A 24483-nucleotide genomic window follows, 5' to 3' on the forward strand; every position below is an offset into this window, starting at 1 on the left:
TATCCTAATAACTAATAGATTGCACTCAGTTCATGTTGTATCAGTTGAAATTATTTCACCTTATGAACCATTTGCAGTTGTATGAGGTAAATGATTTATTAAATCATTAAAAACTTTGCTTGTAGTACAATCCGGTAACTCCTTCACAGCGGCAACACCTTTGCCAGCCAATGCCCCGATTCTTGGGTCTATGGGTATACTTCCCAGGAATTTTATCTTTGATATCTCTGCTAGGGATTTCCCTCCTCCCGTTGAAAATATATTTGTACATTCACTGCATGTTGGACATTCATATCTGAAATATAAAAAAATATAAACTTGTAATTTCTTATTGAAAATTAAACATAGTAATTGACAATTGAAATAATTTTTTTTAATACTGATTACAAGCAAATTTATCTCGCTATTAAGGCTTCATAAAAGTCGGTCTAGATTGGTGCCACTGCTTATAATTTATTCTCTAATAACATAGCCGATGACCTCTGTGGTCGAGTAGTGTGTACACCGGTTTTCATGGGTACGCCACTCCGAGGTCCCGGCCGAGTCAATGAAGAAAAACTTCATTAGTTTCTGGGTGTTTGTGGTACCATTGTTAAGTCTGATTTTCCATTACACAAGTGCTTTAGCTACTTACATTGGGAACAGAGTAATGTATGTGATGTTGTCCGATATTTATTTATAGCTAATCTTTCATTTAAAGGGTAAGTCAGTTATTGTAAAGCATGGCAAGAAACAACAACACCCTAGTTTGGAACAATGAGATGGTCTATTCATGACTACTGACCACTTGCTATTAGCTATTGCTATGACCAGTAACCATTTAGGTATCCAATTTGCCTGATTTAGAAGATAAGAAAAAAAGATGGTTATATCTAAAGATTATAAAAAATATAATATCTTAGTGTTATTTGTTATCTGGAAAATTTCCTTACCCACTCATATTTTCAATAAGGCCCATGATTGGTATACCAGTTTTCCGACAGAATGTTATTTCCTTACGGACATCCTCAATAGCGACTTGTTGCGGAGTTGTCACAATTATTGCTGAGCATTGAGGCACATTACGAAGATTTTCCATCACTGTGATGTGTTCATCGGATGTTCCTTTAAATTAAAATATTTTTATGATAATTAAGTTATTACTATTACTTATTTAGTTATTATTATTGTTATTATTATATTAAGACTCTACTCAATACTTGATAAGCTTAATTTTTGTTTTATGCAGTTCATAAATAATTTATAATTGACTTTTCATTTGTGTATATGAATGTGCAGATGAATAAGGTATATTTGATTATCACGTGAGACTATATTAAAGATAAGGCTGATTACTTGCAGTTTTTAAATTGATTGCTTATAAATATTCAATTTATGTAAATCATTTTTTTTTTTTTGGTGTTTAACACAGGTTTAAATGGGAAATGTCACTATTTTCGTTTACCTAGTTTAGTGCAATATTGTGCATTCTCTTCTGAGTGTAAAAATATATTCTATTATATATAATTGCAATTATTTTATTTGACAGAATTCTTATTGATTAATTGCTTATAAATTTAAATATAACCAATATCGCAATGTTTTTACCTGGAGGAGTATCGATTATGAGATAATCCAAATCTTGCCAATAAACATCTTCCAAAAACTGTTTAATCATAGATGTTTTCTTAGGTCCTCTCCACACTACCGCATCATTACGAGACTTCAGAAGAAAACCAATAGACATAACAGCTAACTTTTTCTCTTTGTCTAAATACACCGGAATCCAATGCCCTGAGCCTTGATGAATGTTTTGATCTTCTAAATTCAGCAGATATGGAACACTCGGCCCACATAAATCAATATCAAGTAGCCCAACCTGTAAATATTAAGGTGATGTAACAAGCTGCTATGGTTTTAAAACGTTATACTACTCTCAGAATATAATTAATTATAATCAAAGTTTTCTAACCTTAAACCCTTTTTCTTTAAGAGTTAAAGCTAATTGTGTGCTCACTGTTGACTTTCCTACTCCACCTTTTCCAGACAGGACTAATATAACGTGTTTAACCTCTTCTAACATTTTATTGAAAATAATAAACTCGTATTTACAATAGAAGAAAAATAAACACTACAATAATATATATTGGCAAGTGGCAACTACTGTCAATTGTCAACCATCAGTTATCAGTGTTATCACTCTTCGTCATCACCATTATTTATTATCACAGAATAAAAACATTACAAAATCTAGTTATCACATTGTCAGAAAAAAAGTTTTCGATAATATGCTAAAAGATTAACACTTTCTTTGGTGATATTTTGCAATTATACACTTTGCTATTATATTCTTCTATTCTATGCTATGGAAGCCAGCATAAAATATATATTTATAGTAATGTTTCTTATATTTATCAACGTTTAAAGGAAAATGTTATTATATGGATTTTTTTTTTATATAATCGCTAAATTAATTTTTATCTCACGCAATTTTTCATATGTAACATTAATAATGGTAACACTTATGAAATAGAAAAATATACGTTTAATAAGTGTATATATTGTTGAAAATGAATAAATTGACTGGGTAACTCATATATTATATGGATAATAATTAAAAAAACGAATCCATCATATATTTCATTATTTAATTTATATGAAAAAGAGCTAATTGATTAGAATCGAAATCATAAAAAAAAATCTTTCATTAGCGCTTGCGCCAAAAAGCGACAGTAGCGCCGCGTTGAATGTTTTTTTGTCAGTTTTAAATAGGTTTTCTGGGTTGAGGTAGTGTTAATCGTGTGCCGGTACTTACATAGGGAGATGCTACAATTTTTCCATTTTGTAACAGATTATTGGACGTTTTATAACATAATTAGATTGTGATACACGTTGAATTTTTAATTTCACATGAGTTTCAAGTGAACATCAGTGTCGGGTGTGTTTTTATTTTAGTAAAATTTGAGTTTAGTGCTTGTGCAAGGTTTTATGAGACAAGGTACGAGAACCGGAGACTGTACTTCATTCTTAGTTATTTACAGGTATTTTTCTTTTAAATATTTCAAGTATTTGTAGTTTTTTATAGAGATTGTCGGCTTATATTGCAATTCATGGTTGTTTCGTTAAATATCCGAATATGCTGCGATTAGCTTTCAGTAGTGGGCTTGGATTACCCTTCCCCCTTAGTCGATATTCAACTAAATGGTTCAAAAAAGCTTTTTATAATCTCATTTTCCTCATACAATATATAGATGATATACCATATTTATCACTTAATTTTTAATAAGAGACAGTTTTTCAAGCTTACGAATTTGCAAAATATGTTACGATATATTTATGAATTAAAATAGTTTAATATTTTAAAATGTGTAATATAGTTTGAAATTTTTTACTGTACACCTTAAAATGAATGTGTCATTTCAATTCATTTCTTACTTTTTTGTTAATACCAGACATTACCATAATTGTAATATCATTTCTACATATAATGTAAATAATATATAAATGTATACATAAGAACCAAGTTGATTTATGGCAATTTCACTTTCAAAATTATATCCAAAGTGTAAATTCTGACATATATTATATATTTAATTTTTACAAATTACATTCAGATAGATTGACTTCAATTTTAATAAAAAAAAATAAAAAAGAAATGTAGCAGTCTGCCTAAAATCTTTTGAGAAGAAAATTTGGAGTTTATTCCACAGTTCTACATTGTTTTTTTGTTGATTATTTCTAATTATTTATAGGATTCACTTACAACACAAACAACTCACCTGCATGCTGGTTCTGGTTGTGTCATTGAACTACATTTATATCAATTAATGTGATTCAGATACAATTAAATCATTTCTTTATAAATAATAAAGAAATAATTTAATTGTGTCTTATATTTTATGCCGATGGGGCATATATTATTAGGACCATACATGGAGTTAGGGAAAATAAAAAAAAATTAATTGGTATGGTCATTATTACAAAATAATTTGAATTTAGAATTCTTCCTTTTTGGTTTTTTAATTCCTAATTTAAATCAACACAAATATTAAAATTGACAAGGATATTTGTTAGTCGCAGTAGTGCCTCATATTCATTTATTGTAATATATAAATTTAATCAAAATTACACTGTCTTTTTTTTTAAACTCAACACCAAATTCCTTGTCACAAACCAAAAAAAAAAAAAATTAAAATCGCTTATTAGTCTACTATGAATAAATTATATTTTGTTTTAATTGATGTTACACAATACTCTTAATACCTGTAGCTATATTTTGTAGTCTTAAAATCTTATAAGATATGTAGTAATTTAATTATTAGAAAAAACAAAAGGTACAGTATACTTAAATACCTTTATGTAATTTTTTTACAACATAATAATTATCTTAAATTATTTTAAGATAATTATTATTTTATTTTTTTGTAAAATTTTCTATATTTAAAAAAAAATACTGGTTTTAAAACTTGCGTGATTTATTCGTCGATTTGATGAGCATAATAATAAAAATAATTAAGTAAGTATTCTCAGTACCACTTTCAGCCCCATGACCTTGGAGATAACGTCAATAAATAAGGGTGAAGTCAATGTTCATTCTCACCCCTCATAAGGCACATTTAGTCAATTGGGGTTTATTTTTGCAATGTCTTAATTGTTGATTACACAATATTTTATGGAAGAGGTTTTATTTAAAGAAAAAAGTTTACATAAATCATCGATAGGCTTTGATAACGAGGTTGAACAAAATTAATTGTTATTGATTACGCAACAATTGTAAAGTTGAAGTTTAATGTTTGAAAGTTCATTATGTACTGAGGTCGCCCGCGGCTTGCTCGCGTTTTACGGCGTGGACGGCAGGGGTTACGTACAAAAAAGTAGCCTATGTTCTTCCTTAGGGTTCAAGCTTGTTTGACACCAAATTTCATTAAATTCCTATCCGTGGTTTGGCTGTGAAAGAGCAACATGCTTTATTTTCGCATTTATAATATTAGAATAGATTTATTGGCCTTTAGACCCGAATATTTCAGTGCTGGGTAATACCCTATTCAACTTCTCAAAAGAAGATGACGGACCTTCCGTCCATTATCATTATCCACTATGCTTTCTGCAGTCTTTACATTCGAGAATACATACATCTTGAACGTCTTCCAATATATAAATAGCACAAGAGAACAAGGTCAAGGACCCCGTAGGTCGCGGGTTCATATCCAGATTCAGAGCGACGTTTATATCACGATCGGTGTTTTAATAAAATAAATATTAAAAGCGTAATATATTTTGTGCTTTTTTCTGCTGTCTCTACTCCTAGTAGTCTCACTCTCACTCACACTAAGACATGACAAGACGCGTGCTCACAAGTCATACTCACTCACTCACTCACTCGTTAATGCGCGCCGATAATAATTAACGCGGAGGGGCGCGCCTTATATTAATATTACACAGTACATACATAAATTGCTGAGTATTAAAATTATAAACAATTAGTTAATGATGAATTTTAATTTCTTCTCACCGGCTAGCTACTGTTTGCTGGTTTGTTCACAGGAAGCAGCGGGCCTCTTGTATAAGTGCATGACTCCATATTTCTCTCTTGGGACTTTTACGACGTGCGGTGAGTGGCAAGAAGTATGTTCACCCTTTGTTCGTTTTAGATCAGGATACTTTAACGTGAAATGAATTAAATATCTAAATATCTTGAGATTCTCTTTTAAGTGTGAAAACATTAGTAGCAGAGGGAGCCGCTCCTCCATAACTAATAATTACTGTAATTATATTTTAAACTTTAAGTTTAAACTATTATGATAAAACTGTTCTTATATGCTATATCAAGAGCAATGCGTGGCAGAGACGATGTGCTGAAAGAGCTGGCTAGAGCCGGCAGGGGTGAATTTGAATCAAGCTTCGTATAATAGTACTGCATCCACATATTTATTTATTATAATTGTAATTAATTGAAACAAGTTCTGTGGAAATTCAGTTAAAAACTAATGTATACCCTATGTGTTTTAATATTTAAACTTTCAAAATATTACATTATTAAAAAATAATTACTTAATTTAAAATAAACTTAGTACAGTTTCGGAAATTGAAGCTTGAAAGACCGTAATGCGATCGCTCTCACTGAAGCGCTGTTTTCGAGAGTTTACATAAAAGTAATAGAGTATATTAATTACCTTAATTAAAATATTAAGCATTTCCATTCCAAAAAATAAAGAGAGTCGAGCTGGAATAACAACGAGAGGTATAACGAAACAGCGGAGGCTTTCGAGTCCTCTGAAACGCGCTTGCGTATACCGACTCTACGAAGAGTCGCCTTCAGTTGAAGATTAAATGTTTTAAAGCTCGCTATTATATACCGTACTCTGTAAAAAATAAGCACGCACACTAACATAGATACAAATTACAGATAAGATTTAATACACGCACGGACATTGTTTCTATGTAAATACAAATATAACAAAATATATCAAATACTCTGTCGTTATGTGTTTTCGTTAAATGTGTATATAATTTTTAAATTATTTAAAGAACTATCCAGTTTTACAGTTTGAAAGTTCCTCGTCCGTCGTCCGTAATAAAATTGTCTCGTAACTAGATCGCTCTCACAGCGTTGAGACTGCCTTTTATACATACCATTAATATAATAATTTTATGTCTGTTTAATAACTGTATTTTACTTTTTCTATTTTGGTGTACAGTAAAGTATATTCAGTTATATTATACTTAAAGCTGAACAGATTGTTGGAGGGCGCTTCTAACAGGATATTTTAATAAAAATTGATATCATATTTTTGCATTAGAAAAAACATTTATTGAAAAAGTTTATCGATTTTATAATATTACGTTACGACACACGAGTGGGGCAGTAAGTGGTATTATATTATATCATCATTGAAATTATTTTGCAACATCGATTGTCCGTTATTAAATACATATGTAATGCATGACGAGACATTTAAAATATTTCCAAAATTAATGCAGTGCGATGAATATACGGGATAAGACAGTCAAACGAATACGGTGATATTTCTATATATGTTAATTATTAAAAACATGATATTCCTTTTAAATTCCCTGGGTGTGTATAACGACGGATCTCTAAGCCCTCCGTTTGGCAATGCGTTCACAAATATCTAGGTCGTAAATCACCAACATGGGGGATCGCTTATTATTGGCTACATCCAGCTGTGAATTGTTTATTTTATTAGACTTATTCCCCGGCGGTTATGTCCTTTCATTTAAATGTTAATTATTTTATTTATAATTCCCTGTTGTAATGAATCATGCTTTTAATGGGATTACGTTTATTATTGTAGGTAATTAATAATATGACAAGTTAGAACTGGTGTAAAATCCAGTGGCGTTTTAAGAAAAAGTATTCTTTGTTTTGTAATTATTTATGATGGTATTATATAATGCAGTTACTTTTTGATATTTTTCGTCATACACAAGTACAATACAGCTAAATATAAAAATCTCATTATGGTAGTAACCGACAAAGTTTGACTGAATTAGAATTCGTTATTTTAAGCCCGGTATTTTACCCCTGTCCATTGGGAAATATTTGGCCCGGCTAAACAAAACCTTATTAAAAGTGTTTAATAATAACATGATAATGATTAAAAACAGTTCTCGGTCTAGATATGGGTTACTAGCGAAAGTATATTTTTGGTTAGTACTTTTGTCTCGCAATGTTTTCAGTTTGTTTGGAAATGTTGAATCTATTCTGTCGCATCAGCGCGGCAGGCCGCCTCAAAGCTTACATTATAACAGCCGTTTATTGCGATCAAATAATTCAAACGAGTTCGTTACGATTACAGTAATGCGGGCGCAGCGGTTCGTTTGTGCTTCCATAATTCGGTGACACGAAAAAATTTCGTCGGGAGCATTCGAAATATAAATGTAAGAGAACGTTCTAGAAGTATGAAAATGAAGCGGTAAAAAGTGTTATTCGAAAAATGGGCCGCAGTGTTGCACGTTGAATTGTAAAAGGCTGGGAGTTAAAATTATTGTTTGTTCAAGCATTCGACCACTGCAGTTCTCGAGCGGGTTCGCCTCGGGGCTGGAACGCTTTGAATTGGATTAATGTTTCGTTTTTTCAGTATTGTATTATGTGCTAATGGCCCAGCTGTGGGAATGTTGGAAGAGTCACGTTTCCCTAAAAGTAGGTCTGTCTGTTCCTGAAGCTAATCGCCTTGTCGCTTTTTTCGAATAGGTTTGCGTTTGGAAGCTATTGCTTATACAGTGCTGTTATTATGGCTGATACTATGACTACTAAGTGTTTGTCACCTTTAAGTACCTAAATAAAAGGTTTTTGTTGAAATTGAGTATAATGCACATATTAATACAGGCGTTTAATGTTTAAATAAATTATAATTTTTTCAGGGAAACGCCAGCAAAACAAGAATTTCAAATAGGAAAACCAAATAATTTCAAATAGCTATTTTTTTTAATAAGAAGTTTACCTACCTCACGACTCGTTTGTAGAAAAATAATGTTAAATAAAAAAAATCACATCGAGCACTTTTTTAAATATTCGATTTCGCAGTCATTGACTGAAATTAACTTGTGTTGCGTATAAGACGAACGAAATTAAAAATTGTTTCGACAATTATAACTGTTTGCATTTTTGTATAAATAATATTATATATTATGTAGATAGATAAATATGACTAAAAAAACTAACGTGTTTATGGTTATTTTTTCAATTAAGTTTAAATGTTTTTGAGTAGTTCTTAGTAATATTCTTTATACATACATTTTTTACATTAGCAGCCTGTAAATTTCCCACTGCTGGGCTAAAGGCCTCCTCTCCCTTTGAGGAGAAGGTTTGGAGCATATTTCACCACGCTGCTCCAATGCGGGTTGGTGGAATACACATGTGGCAGAATTTCGTTGAAATAAGTCACATGCAGGTTTCCTTACGATGTTTTCCTTCACCGCCGAGCACGAGATGAATTATAAACACAAATTATGCTCATGAAAATTCAGTGGTGCTTGCCTGGGCTTGAACCCGCAATCATCGGTTAAGATGCACGCTTTCTAACCACTGGGCCATCTCGGCTTATATATATTCTTTATATATAAATATATATTTCGTTTCAATTTAGAAGCTATACTCGTTCGTGTTGACGTCGGGGTGGAAATCCAATCAACTCCCCCACAACAAGTGAGCTCTCAATTCGTTTGACGACTTGCTTGACGCGCTCACGGCTGTAGACCAAATGACCGTACAAATACTGTAGGGAATGTAATCCCCTTCCTGACATCATTCTTGTATTACTGAAAAGTCTTAAGAAAGAAATTTAAAAAAATTTTTTTTTTTGTTAAATAATAGTTAAAAATATCTTATGTTGCTTTATTTCAATCAATGTAAGTTAAATCAAAAGTGCTAGAAAACCTACTTGAATAGAGAATATTTTTAAATTTTTTAATGATTATTATATCTTACATATGTTATGAATGTTGTGATAATTTGCATTATATGTAGACTATTAGAGAAGGATTTGAAAATAACCGTTATTAATAATTGTATAATACTAATACATAAGTATTAAAACAATTACTTATTATGGCCTTTAGCGAGCGGTTGACGATACCTTGACATATAACTGTGACTTCGACAGACGTCTCCTGGTCAAGCTAGAAAGACAACTTGCAACATACAATTATAAACGATCATGAGTTTCGGGGTCGAAGACTTGATAATAGACGTCGTTTCGAAACAGTTGTTGATATTAATATGCTATTTTGTCATACAACGTATACAGACATGCTATTGAAATAGGCGATAATCCAACTAAATCTAGATGTACGACAATTTCGTTAATTAAAATTGGCGCACTGGTGTGATGTAAGAAATGTTTATTATTTCAGTGGTCGATTTGCCCGCCCGCCTACCTATTACATAAGAAACAATAATCAAAATCTTCGCGTCTTATTAATATTACGTCAATTTCGAATTGGACGACTATTATGCAAAATGTTTAGTTTGTAATACTACCTGTGTAATGATGCAACTTCGGGCACGAGCCATGAGTTTTCATTTGTTTCTAAATTATTAATCTCTTGTTCGGCGGTGAAGGAAAACATCACGAGTGGCAAGGCGGTTTTGAGCTAATGTACATATTCCACCAACCTGCACAATTGTGTAGCAGTGTGGTGAATAATCTAAATATATTCCTTACGATAAAATGCCTATGCCAGTGACATTGTAGATATTACAAGAGACTGCTTAATGTTTATCTTTAAACTTAAATCAGTCTTGAAACTGTGTAAATACGCTGTCTGTACGACTAACTACCGAGTTTCTTGCTGGTTCTTCTTCGTCGAATCAAACAAGCCGACACGGAGGTAGCTTTAATTTTAATTAAATTTGTAATATCACGATTCAAAATTTAATAAGAGCCTTGTGAATAAAGTAAATTTTTCATTTTATTAAACTTGTTGAGTTATTGAACGTCTTATCCGAACGTTGCGTTTTCCTTTGCGTATTCAAATTAGAAGTTTCGGAATATTAATACATATATATTAATACAAATGTACAATTTTCGACATTTTCTGTTATTCGTACATACTAAATATTTAATTCTGAATTTTATTATTAATTATACATATCATATTATAAAAAAAGGTTTATGTTTTAGAATGTTATTTCGTTTTTATTTGAAATTTCTCTTCCATTCAACGTTTAACGTTCTATAATATGTAGAATATTTGAACTGCATCTCTACATTTCGTCTCGCAGGTGCAAATAGGTCATTAACCTTCCAGTATGCAGCATATTGAGCCGTATCGGAAACCACATATGAAATTATGAAAAATAATATTTCAGAATTGTTATTAATAATATTTTATTCAGAAGTAATATTTCACATTTGTAGATTTATTTTAAATTACAATTTGAATTATAATTCATATTTGTAATTATTAAAGACCAAAATACATTCGTAGTTTAAAGAAAACAGTCAGCGATTCACTGAAATTGTGAAGGAAATTTCCACGAATCAATAATTAACTTGTGAATTATCCGCATGACGGATTTTGGTCATTGTGGCTTTCTAGACCAGCCACATCGGGGCGGCTTATGAGAATTTATTGACACTAAAACCAAATAAGTTTATTGGTACGACACGGGATTTAAACGCAGGCATCTGCTTCTCGGCATCTCTAGGCTTATACTATGTTAGCTAGACCTACTAGGTGTGTAGGGATATATTTTAATGAATATTTTGTATAAAAAAATACATTGGTATAGAAGGCATATTATTCGATACAAGATTATATAGATAATCAATTTAGAGAATGTATTTAGTTATATTACTTTCAAATTATTACGTTTGCGTAAAGATCATTTTCACATAAACAAATGAGGATTTGGAGACGGACTTAATTCGGATGTTATCGGTTTTACGGTTGTTTCGTACTATAACAGCGTAGATGTGTTCCACTGCTAAGCTAAAACCTTCTATATATTTGAAGATAAATCTTATAGCTTATGTCACCATTCCTCTCCAATGTAGGTTAGTGGATTAACGTCATTACCTCCATACCGTAATGGCATGGTAACTTAAAGGTTTTCAGAGATCGCTTTTGAAGCGCTAAGAGCGCCTTTAGTATAGTGAATCCATTTATTGCAAGTATGTTATATAATTCTTTGTTGTACAACTTATTATATTTGTTTTTGTATTTATCGATGTTCTACATTCTGTCTACTATTAAACAATGACATCATTATTGTAATCACAATTCAAAGTTCCCGTGAATGCATCCATGCAAGAGGCAACCGTTCACACACGCTTATCAGCGGGTGGGCGGTGTCCGGACTGATATCGGTGGATCGGCTACTATATAGCTCGCTGTGTCGCGAATAAAGATAACGAGAACATATATTTTGCAAGCCTTAATCGCAGAAGCGTTCAAAGCGCTTCATAGACATAATATGTTTCGGTCATTTCACTGATTTCTTACGCTGATTACAGCCGTTTTGTTTTTACGATAATGTATACTGTACGTTTTTTAATCCTTGCCATTACTACGAAAATAAGTGTACAAGATTAAGTATTCTATATATTGAAATAAAAAAATGTGTTAGTTTTTAATTCTATCCTGATACATCTAATTTAATTGTAAATAAGTTTGTATATTAAATATGGATATGCCAATTAAATGCCGCTTTAAGGACTGAAGAATTCGTATACAGTAAAAAGAAATGACAAATCGAAGAAGACCGAACAGCACGTAAAAAACAACCGAATTGATAACCGTCTTTATTTTTAAAGACGGGTAATGATAAAATCCATTGTTGCAGTAGGTAGTATATTTAGTGAGCGTATATTTAGTGGGCGTCATTGTCAACACGGACCACCTCGGCTGTATCATTAGTAAATTGTAGCTTAATTACAACTTATATTAAAAAAATCTTGGTGGTAGGGCTTTGTGCAAGGCCGTCTGGGTAGGTACCACCCACTCATCAGATATTCTATCGCCAAACGGCAGTACTCAGTATTGGTGTGTTCCGGCACAAGAGACAACATCTTAGTTCCCAAGGTTGGTGGCGTATTGGTGATGTAAAGAATGGTTAATATTTCTTACAGTGCCAGTTTCTATAGGCGGTGGTGACCATTTACCATCACATGGCCCATTTGCTCGTCCGTCTACCGATATCATAAAAAAACAAAAAATAATAAAAAAAACCGCATTGAAATCACGTGTATTAGAGTTACGACGCCACAGATACAAAGACAATATAATCCTCCAATTTATAGCAGCGCCGTTTAAAAAGGTTTCGAATTATCTTTAGAACTCACGGAGTCAGATTTATTGTCTTGGATTAAAGTAAAAAAGTATGTACATATATATAATTTTTTTGAAGTTGGTTTTATCGAGGTAAACGTTTCTCTGAATGTGGAACTTCATGAAGCTCATGTATTTATAGCTAAACTGGCTCGTTGATCTAGTGGCGAGCACATAAAAGTGCAGATCTCTTTGAACCCAGTCGGTTCAAAGCTTGGTCGGGCTGATAAAACAACTCAGACGCGATGCGAAAATCACTCCTTTTCCCCTTTTTTTATAAAGAATACTAGTAAAGCCCTTTTATGGGGAATTACTAATATTCCTATTTACCTCTTCATTTAAGCTTAATGCGTTAGGATTAGGAGTCCTTGACCCTGCGACTTTTTATATCGCTACGCGGCCCTTAAACCATTGCGCTATAGACGCCTATCTATTAAGTTTAAAAATTAAAAAAATACACTAATCGGTAGACGACAATAATAATTTATTTTAATTAGACGTATTTTTTATATACGTGTTTGCAACAAATATAGCTTATATTTGTAATAACGTCGAAAGTTTTTAACTAAAATAACGATAAAGTGTAGCTGTAGTCGTCTAGCTGTAAACGATTGCGCTAACCCAATTTCAATTGGCACTAACAAACTTATCTGTTTGGAGAACCAAGATAGCCACTGCTCGCTGCTGCACCTAATTGCAATCGATTTATAACTCGAAGAATATACAAAAACGTTTTCGTTATCATTACAATAATGATTAAATATATTTTTATTACAGGTGCGAGTTGCGGAGTACCACTTTTAGGTGTATGAACAACTTTTACGTCACTGTTTTTTTTTTTTTTTACAGTAAATTATATCATTACGTTTGTGGTATTGCGTTTGTCTGTCACTGTGTTCCATAGACGCTATTTTTATTTTTTGGGAATACGACTACTACTATTTTACGAATTAAAGGATAGAGCTAATCCATATATTTTTGTCAACTGCTCATTAACTTTTTTCGATAGTGTCTAAATTATAAAAAGAATCGAAGTTTAGTTATTATTCATTCGATGTTGGTTTTGGATGGAAATGAAAAACAGTACAAGTTTAATAGTTCTTTCAGATTTTTATGGCTAATAAAAATGTACTGCCTTCAATACCAGATTTTATTGAATATTTGTGAAGTGCTTTTATACTTATATATACTTTACGTATTTTTATCAATTACTAGCAACACTAGTTATTTATTGATAAAAGTAAACATACAACACAAGTGCTTTAGCTACTTACATTGGGATCAGAGTAATGTATGTGATGTTGTCCAATATTTATTTATTATTTATAACACACGAACGATCGCTGAGTATGGATGAAAAAAAATTGTGTTGTTAGTATTTGTTTATTTCCTTCAAGGTAGTATTAATATAGGTAAAAAGTTGCTTATTTAACCAGTGAAAAAGTGTAACGGCGGTTATTGTCAGTTTGATGTATAATTTAATTGTATAAAACTAGATGTCGCTTTAGGGGGTTGTCGTCAAGTGTTAGGTATGGGGTTCGTCATAATCGGTTCATTGGTTTGATTGTGAAAGCGTAACAGACAGACAAAGTTATCTTCGCATTTATAATATTTGTATAGATGACTCAAATGAGCCTTTTTTTATTTCAACGGTAAAGAGCAAAAGAATGTTCCGCTTTCGGGACTTTTGTTTCATGTGGTGATTACTTATCAATTTGACAATGAAACCTTTTTTCTAATGACCTCTATCTTAAATATGATAAGTAGACACAGTAAATAAATTGTTATTCGTCGTGAATAAGTTTACTGTTTTCTGATTGTATTGTATGCCATCATACCATTGTATATTGTTTACGTACAATTGACTGTAGTTTATTAATAATATGATAATAAATGAATTTGTAGGAAATACAAAACAAAGAGCAGTTATCTCATACAGTGTAGAGAACAAGTAACAAAATTGTCAACGATATTTATAGAAAATAAAAAAATCTAATGTTATCTGTAGTTCAACTCTGACAAGGTCAGTGTTCACTGATTCAACTGCATCTTTAACGAATCGTATAGACAAGTCTGTTGATCTTGATCCTTTGAAACAAAAAGTTTTATCTGTTTTTCTGTCAATATATTCTCATTAACAACCCGAAGTTACTAAGTATTATATTGGATTAGATCCTAGGCTTGATCTCGCTGACGTGTCAGACTGTTGTCTCAGCTGACTGTGTATGTGCATCTATGTCCGCGTACTTACTTGTGAGCTTTTTGAGATATAATATATTTTGCGCCAATGACTGGCTAGTCATGCGTTTTTATCAAGTTCTTTGCCAATGATAAGTCTGTCATATTGAGAAATATTTTCAAGAGAACTACTATATTAATACTAGTTATTCAATAATCTTTATTTCACTAATGACTGATTGAAGACTGGTTAATTTTACTCGAAAATCGGAATAGCGATTAAACTGAGAAATGTTGCTAGCGCTTCCGTTACCACTCCGCGTCTCGAGGTTTGTTGTTGGTAAATCTGAACAGCAATTGGATGGTGGCAACCGATGACGTAATAGGCAACCAATGCGTGCTTAGATTAAAGCGAAATTAGTTAACCTGACTTTGATCAACGTTTTAGAAACTGGAGATTAAATTCTGTCACTATACAATTTTAAATAAATATTGTATTTCTGTGAGTGTTGATAGATAAATATAAGTTATTTAAACCATAGCAAAACAACAATAGTATGTAGTCTAAATTAAAAATATTGTAAAATAAATCTGTATTTGTTAATAACTTTGATCATCGTTTCATTGATTGATTTGACGACCTCCGTGGTCGAGAAGTGTGTACATCGGTTTTCATGGGTACGCCACTTCGAGGTCCCGGGTTCGACTCCCGGCCGAGTCGATGTAGAAAAAAAAAACATTAGTTATCTATGTTGTCTTGAGTCTGGGCGTTTGTGGTACCGTCATTACTTCTGATTTTCCATAACACAAGTGCTTTAGCTTCTTACATTGCGATCAGAGTAATGTATGTGATGTTGTCCAATATTTATTTATTTATTATTATTGATAGAAGGTTAACTTTTTAAAAACGAATGAAGCGCTAACATGATTACAGTAAAGGATAAAAAAATTGCGTATAATTAGCGAACCATAATGGACTTGGATTTAACGTATAAGTTTCCTCAATTTATCGCAATAATTTATTAAATATAAAAAAATCAATATGTAATTTGTCTGAGTTAATTTTCTGCTGCGATTGTAGAGTGCGATAAAATATCCACGTTGCCGTTTAACTGCGAAGCACGTTTAGATGACAAGTTATCGTATTAAATGAATGCAATATTTTTATACGAATTTATGTAGTGGTTTTGATGTCATACCAGTAAAACCTATACGGGTTACTATCTTTGTTTCCAATGTTGTTAGCGTATTAGCTATATAAAGATTTGTTTATTTTTTACAATTTTAATGTCTATAGCCTGCGGTGACCACTTACCATCAGGTAATTCATTTGCAATTCTATCTACCTAATATATAAAATAAAACATATTACAAATGTAAATACATTCCGGATGATGTCACGAATATTTGCTCGATATTCGAAACAATAAGTTGATATTATGACGACTAGGCACTTAAGAATAAGTAGAAGTGTCAGCACGGCTCAGGCCCATACACTTAATATGCTTAACGGCATAGTAGTAGGTAAATACTCGCGTAAATAATATACCATTCTTGATAAACAATTATTTTCATGAAATTTTACAAAAATAATAGAAATACGATGGTATATTTATAGTACTTATAACGTTATTCTTATGGTTTTAAATTTTTTGAAAATGTTTTAGTCCAAGTTGTGTTAACATCGTACTTTTAATAGAAGTAAGTCGAACTATATAATACTACGCGTTTCTTTGCTCATAAACGGCATTTTTATAATTTTAATAATATTAATAAAAAAATTCTATTTAATACGATCAATCTAAATTTTAATCTAATCTTAAAAATTTAATCTAATTAAAAAACATGCAATTAACACCATTCCATTATATTTTCAATGCTATTAATAAACCCGCCATTATATCTGTCAGTTTACGCGCCATAAAAGCGTACAGGATGCATAGACAAGAGAATCATAGACAATACTTGGGCCTAAATTATCCCGACCGGACGCAGAGTGCATTGAATCGCGGCATTTCCTTATTCGTTGCTGCCCAAATATGTATACACGTGTGGATCAACCAACTCGAGGAAGTTTTGGTCAACGTTTGTAACGTATAAGTATTAAAAAAAATTTTCTTTATCATATTTAGATTAATCTTAAGTATGATTTTCGGAAGTACACTTAACTGATTTAGTGTAATATAAGAATTTAAATTAAGAGTGCTAATTAAAATAAATAAAATCATTAAAACTTAATATTATTTAACAAGCACTTCGGTTTCAATTTACATGATTAAATTAAATGCAAACTTACCGGTTAATACCGTTTCGGAATGTAGATTCTGATGAGAAGAAATGGCAAGAAACTCAGTACAGTGATTCTTTTTCAAATATACTAATATAAATTTAACTTATCAAGATTCAAGTTTATGTAGCCAGTAAGAATTTGGTGGTAGGTCTTTGTGCAAGATCTTCAGGGAAGGTATCAACGACTCATTACAAATTCTACTGCCAAACAATAATACTCAATATTATTATGTTCCGGTTTAAAAGATGAGCGGGCCAGTTTTACTACAGGCACAAGGAATATAACATCTTAGTTCCCAAGGTTGGTGGCGCATTGGTGTTGTTTCTGACGGTGCCAATGTACATGGGCGATGGTACTATCAGATGGTTCATTTCCTTATTCACCACCTATTTTATGGAAAAAAATTAACTGTTTTGTAGTCATAGTAGTTATATTTAGATTCTTAGGAAATTGTATTTTAGTCTATTTATAAATTCCCTTTGGCTTATCCCTGCGGATATTATGTTGAAAGGCCGGTGGGATGTGAGCTAATTTACAGTAAGCAAGTTGTAAGTAAATGTTTAAATGCTATATATTTACTAGTTGTTTCCTGCGGCATCGCTCACGTAATATTTAAAAAGTGGCTAATGTCCTTCTTCGGAATTCAAGCTTTCTTTATATTAAATTTCATCAAATTCGGTTGAGCGGCTTAACCGTGAAAGACCAATAGACAGACAGAATTACTTTCACATTTTTAATATTAGTATTTATACATAAAGACAAAACAGTTCAGTTACTTTTTCTCCTCTGTTTGTCAACCGATTATGTTTTTTTATTTGGTAGCAGAGAACTCAAGTGTTGTCAGTTAAAAATATTCGAAACATGCAAATTCACATGATTTCCCCAATGTTTCAATCATGATTATGTTCGAGTTTTGACCACTGGGCGAAAACTAGTATACAAGAACAATAATTGTTCATAAGTATTATTCCATTATCCAATATATGAATAATGTATTCGTCATTGGTCATCCGACCTTCATATACCAATCAATGAACCACGTCAGAAGGTACTTTATTATGTCATCGTTTCGAGACAATTAATTAAACGTTACGGTACTGATTTAAAAACTATTACATTAATAATACGAAATATTTGTCCGGTTCGTTTTGATTCATTGAATTTATTAATCATTAATCATTGAATATTCTGGAATAAAAGGAAGCTTAGGTAGGTACGAATGGAAGATAAAATGTTTCATTATTTATCCATTAAGTGTTTATGACGTAATTATTGTATATTTTGGTGCGTTTACAATAAGGCCTCACTGGAGAATCAAACCGATTATTTATTTTGGCACGCACAAACAACACGCACTGCGAGAAAAGTTTCAAGTAAAGTTCCATTACAATCACGAGGTTCTTTACTTGCAGTTTTAAACGAATTAACAACAATTGTCTTATACAATACTTTTGAAGTTGTACATGAGTGGATACGTATAAACAAATCAAAATCAAAATATACTTTATCCAAGTAGGCTTTTACAAGCACTTTTGAATCGTCATTTAACAAACTATTTAAAGTAAAGCTACCACCGGTTCGGAATGTAGATTCTACCGAGAAAGAAGAAACGGCAAGAAACTCGGTAATTACTCTTTTTCAACATCTAAAAATACAGTCATGTTAGTTAAATACAATTATATAATGAATGTTATGTCTCCTGCCTGGAAGTCAACAAGCATTAACTCCACGCTTTTTTATCATCAATATACTCTTGTATCGAATAATATGCCTTCTTTATCGATGTATTTTTTACAATTGACCTGAATCTATGAAACGGCAAAGTTTACCGTGTCAAATTAATGGCATACGCATAATTTCGTAATAGAGCTTCGAGCAATGCCTCATAATCATCGCGTAACTGTATTTAATATTGTTGTTGTGTTTCGGTTCGAAGGATGAGTGAACCAATGTAACTACGGATACAAAGCACATAACAATCTTAGTTCCTAAGATCGGTATCGCATGGACGATGTAAGTAATGATTGATGACGAGTAATATGATTAATAATTCTTACAGTACCAATGTCTATTGGCCGTGCTGATTACTTACTTACCTGTGGCCAATTTGCAAGTCGGCCATCGCACCCGAATAAAATATATTAAGACAATTTTTAATGCATTTATCACATTATCTTTTTAAAGAAACACCTTGGGTTACAGCTATAACACATTTAAATAAATTTTAACCTTTATTGAACTTTACTTTTAAACATCTTGAGTCGACTGTTCACGAATATCGTGATCGTTGCGGGCGTAATTGCCGAAATGTCGTCATTAAAAACATGATCACGATAAATTTACACAGGAAATTCTTGTGTGAATAAAAAATGGATTTATTCATTACAGATAAATTGTCAAATAACTGTTGTGTTACTGATAAAATAAATATATTTTTTATGAAACAAATACTACACTTGTCTTGGCAGTGCCAGAATGGGTTCAATGGGATTTTCAACCTTCTTGAATACGCGACCGCTTTACAAATAAAAAAAATCCGAAGACGCCGATGTATCACTTTAAACAATTGAGTTTAAAATCGGTACTTTTAAAGACTACTTATTTCATTTTATTTCTCCTGAGAGCCTATATATTGGTGAAAATTGATAATTTCTAACAGCCAAGGCTTTGCCTTCTGATGTTAATTACGTACTTGAAAAGGTGATCAAAGCTCTGAACTCTATCAAAGGTACAGCCTTTCCACGGCCTTTTCGATTACGACTGTGACCCAGGGAGTCGCGACCCACACAGGTTGAAACAACACTGCCTAAAAGATTACCACCTTCGTTCATTTAGATATGATATGTACATAAAACAATTTAGTATTTATAATTTAATTAATTAATTGTGTTCGTTAATTTAGCTCAATTTTATAACGTATTAGCTCAATCTAGGCCGATATTCGTGGTAATGCCTCTTTAGATTAAGGTCTAATGGTAAGGTAAAATGGTTTCAAATAGCTATTGTCAGTGTTCTAATGTATTCATATTATCATGGCGATCGTTCGAACGGTATAGAAATTGATGATCTGCAGTGCCAACTAGCGGCGTTTTACAACGAGATTGATATTATCCACTTCTTAAAAACCTTCTCAATTAAAAAAAAATATATATCTGAGCCAACTTTCATGGTGATCGGTTGAACTGTGTCGAAGTCTAATAATATCTTTATAGATAAACCCATTTATTTTAGTATCATTATCTGTCTGTTTTAGTTGCTTGTTCTATATTAAAATTCGTCTCAAATTTCGGCCATATTATAGTATCTGTATACGACCTTTGTTTATGTTGGACAAACCGCTTTTATAATCTGTAGGCAGAATCAATTTTAAAATCGGAATGCATATTATTTACTTGTAAACACAAATGAATATTGACCCTGTTTTAATAGTTTGAAATCGTTTTATACGAAGTTATTTAAAACGCAGTTTTTATTAAGTCGGTACAAAATGATTGTGTAATTTTTTGCGTTTTTATTATTGGGTTGCGACCGACAATGGCCGCCCCGTTCAGAACGGATTTGCTTCATCGAATGAATTGAATTAATTGACTCGTGTCTTTGTTGCTCCGGACTAGTGATTCATTCGTTCCGGTTTTATCTTCTACTTTCTAGATTTAAGCGTTAAGCTCAAGATTAAAAAGCGTTCTTCTTGTAGACGGTATTCGGAATTTATTTTTGTTTTTAATGAACGAGAAAGGAGCGCGGAGTATCTACGGAGATTACAAGTGATGGATGTTGCAACTTGTCTGAAAGATTATATTATTATATAAATTTTGGAAATAGAAACTAATTGTGTAACTTATATACTTATACTTACTATGTTCGGAATCATTAATAATGATTTGTGGTTTTCGATCTGGGACAGGTTAAGCCTCTATAGAAAATTGCATGCATGTGTGTATAGCCTTTTCTAACCACAAGAGGCCAAAGGGCAAATAAACAATCTTTGACGTCGATTTGACGCGATATTGTTTTTCGAGATCCTGGATATTATGGATTAACAAAAAATGGCGTTTTGAACGAGACCTAGCTGTTATCGGAACTTTGGAAATAAAATTCAAGTGAAATATGTAGTATTGAGGAAGTGTTGTATTATAAATAGAGATATATTAATCAACTGTTACTCGTGTATAATATAGCTGAGCTATTAGCAAATCGGGTGGCATACGTAGAGCTAACGTTTGTTTATCTGTATTCTTTCTTCGATTGGAATAGACTATATATGTGTAAATAAGTGTAACAAGCACACGCAAAAATAACAGTACCACGCACTTTTATATCAAATTTCAAAAGTTCTAACCCAAAAGTTGTCCTAAATTAATCGCTAGTAAGTGTCGTAAACGACGATTCAAAAGGGATTTTATGAGCGTACGTGAATTAAGAATATCTTGATTTTTATTTCGATCGATAAAGTAGCATTTTGTGCTGTACAGGTATTTGTCTATCTTTAATGTACGTAAAGAGGAGTCTATCAAAGGGTTAAGTAAATCCTAAGTAATATTATGAAAGATGTGAAAGTGTATTTATTTATTTGTTCGATCTATTAATAAATAATTTGGCATACAAGTTCACAGGGGTACAGAAATAGGGTACCTAACACCTGCCATACATATATAATTGACTAGCAGTTGCCCGCGGCTTTGCTCGCGTGGAAATTGATTATATTACCGAATAATTTAAAATATTATGTTAATTTAAGACCTCATTTGTGGTTCGACTTTCGTGGGCTAGATACACCAGACTGCTTACAGAGCTCACTCTCGAACAGGCTATTTAGAACTGTCTATGCGAAAAACCGTCTTCTCTTATATCTACTCCGGCCATTTTAGAAATTGGACCTTGTGTTTTATTAATTGTCATGGTGAAGCATACTTTAAACGTGAACTGTGCTCTCTTGAAATTAAAGGGGTATTCTGATGGTATTAAAGATATTCTTGGAATATACACTATTTCTCTTTTCGTACATCCAGTGATAGCTGTAACCTATGACATTACGATACAGAACCCTTACTATTAGTCTGGTGCCGTTGCATAATTTTTGAGGCCTTAAATTCTGAATCCTGAATCCTGAGGAGCCGGTTATCTTCTAGTTTACTTTGCTTATAAATGGTCGGAAGCATTTGAGAGCAAGGGGGAGGCATTAGCAGCCGCTACCGAGCATTTCGTTGACGATGCTCGGCAGCGAGAGGTCTCCGCCCATAGTCGCCGCCAGGAGCTTCCAGGGCGGATCGCCCGCGAGAAGTGTCGCCGCTGTCCACGACACCGTACGGTACCCTCTGATGCCTCTCACCGCTATGACCCTCTGCGGCTTTCGCAGCAGGGCCCGATTGTCAGCGGTGAGGGCGTCTACCCAGATCGGGGTACAGCGCCATCGACCTCGCTACGCCGGAATAGAGACGCCGGCATAGCGACCCCTGCCCCCCCACATTCGGAAGGAGGCGACCGAGGGCGGCGGCGGCGTTGATGAGTCTCGGGCCGAGATGTTCAAAATGCTGCCCGAAGCTCCATCGTCCGCCCAGGATCAGGCCCAGATACTTCATCTGGGCCTGTACCTTGATCACCGTCCCCTGGACGGTGATATTCGCCCCTCGTGGTGGTCCTTTCCGTGGAACGTGGAAGAAGAGGGCCTCCGTTTTGGATATGGAGACCCTCAAGCCCAGTATTCCCATGCGGTCCACGGTGAGAGCCGTTCCGACTTCGGCGAGGCGAGCCGCCTCCCGAAACTCCCGCCCAGTCGCCGTGACGAGGGTGTCGTCAGCGTAACACAAAACCCCCATCCTGGGAAGGACGGGAGCTCGCAGGAGCCAGTCGAAACCGACGTTCCACAGAATTGGGCCGAGAACCGATCCCTGTAGAACGCCGCAGCCTACCCGACGCCGGACCAGCCTCCCGTCGACCCCCGCCCAGAGGATTTCCCTGTCTTGGAGGTACGCCTCCAGCAACCTCCTGAGATAGGTCGGCACCCCATGCTATCGGAGTGCCTCCCATATCGTCTCGAAAGGGAGACTGTTGAAGGCGTTCGCCACGTCGAGCGATACCGCCAGGACGACTTGCCCCCGGGCCACCGCTTCCGTCGTCCGAGTCTTCAGGGCGTCCAGGGCGTCGACCGTCGACCGGCCCGCCCTGAACCCACTACTGTACTGATCTGTACTGATTCTCTAAGAGACTTGGACCGACCTCCTCGAGGTGCTGAACGAGAGGGGCTGCGAGGATCTTCTCGAAGAGTTTGCCCGTCTCGTTCAGCAGCACTATTGGCTTGTATGCCGAAGGGGAATCCATTGGCGGACCTTCCTTCGACAACAGGACCAATTTTCCCTCTTTCCAAGGCTTCGGAAACTGCCCACTGAACAGACATTCGTCGAACAGCTCCCGAAGGCTTGCACCCAGGAATTCCAGGGCGTCGCACAGAACACGCCCTGGAACCCCGTCTGGACCCGGCGCTGTGTTCTTGGCCCTCAAGCGTCCATCAGGTGATCCTGCTCGATTGTCACATAAAAAAGAAAAAAAAATTCAACCGCTATTTCAAACCTTAGAGGTAGAATATCCAGAAACGCTTAAATACATATCTAGTCATTTCTCATCAGTATCCCAAAAATAAAGATTCATGTTTCTACCTTAAAAAATGACGGGCTTCCATACAAACGTTCAACACCCATTTCACCCCCTTAGAGGTTGAATTTCTAAAATTCCTTTCTTAGTGGGTGTCTACTCAATAAAACGATCCTACTCACCGAATTTCACGGCCCTAACTTTAATAGTTTACGCTCGGCGATGATGAATCAGTCGGTCAGGACTTGTTATTTTATATATATAGATAAAAATAGATGAATATAGGTATTATGCTTTGCACTTACAGAAGCGAAGTTGCAACTAACAACAATTTCGAATACAATACGGATATTTAGGTATTCTACTTGAGAAATATTACAGTCGTCGAATCGACTGTTATTTAGAGACAGTTGTTAGTTTTGTTTTTTAAACTGCATCATAGCAAGCTGACGCAATATTGGCAACTCATTTTGGTTGTATTGGGTTTCTTTCAGCTTCGACCGAGCGTGCAGTTGTTGTAGATCCGTCAGTGTTTAGTGCAATGAAGCGTTTGGTCCATTGTATTTCGGGACAATAACTTTAAAATCTTTTTGTAGTTTCTCTGCTTAGATGACTGCAAGAAAAAAGAAATGAAAACACGACATTTTGATTAC

The 24483-nt window shown here is 33.8% G+C and overlaps 2 protein-coding genes across 3 annotated transcripts in view; one reads left to right on the top strand and one right to left on the bottom strand.

Annotated features, from left to right (window-relative positions):
• Positions 1-9: 9 nt before the first annotated feature.
• LOC113402851 (cytosolic Fe-S cluster assembly factor Nubp2 homolog) lies at positions 10-2148 on the bottom strand. Its single transcript, XM_026643187.2, has 4 exons — positions 1952-2148; positions 1588-1858; positions 933-1104; positions 10-295 (listed from the first exon to the last, which is right to left on the bottom strand). Exons 1-4 carry the CDS (start codon positions 2060-2062, stop codon positions 61-63), a joined length of 789 nt encoding a protein of 262 aa, XP_026498972.1. The 5' UTR covers positions 2063-2148; the 3' UTR covers positions 10-60.
• A 481-nt stretch (positions 2149-2629) lies between these two features.
• LOC113402847 (protein tweety-like) overlaps positions 2630-24483 on the top strand; it is a 77729-nt gene continuing 55875 nt past the window's right edge. Inside the window, exon 1 of one of the 2 annotated variants that reach the window (XM_026643177.2) lies at positions 2630-3020. The gene's annotated coding sequence lies outside the window, so the exon portion shown is untranslated. The remainder of the gene's footprint in view (positions 3021-24483) is intronic. The other variant, XM_026643178.2, reaches the window with a different exon arrangement.

Source organism: Vanessa tameamea, chromosome 9 (assembly GCF_037043105.1).
Source record: "Vanessa tameamea isolate UH-Manoa-2023 chromosome 9, ilVanTame1 primary haplotype, whole genome shotgun sequence".
Lineage (NCBI taxonomy): Eukaryota > Metazoa > Arthropoda > Insecta > Lepidoptera > Nymphalidae > Vanessa > Vanessa tameamea.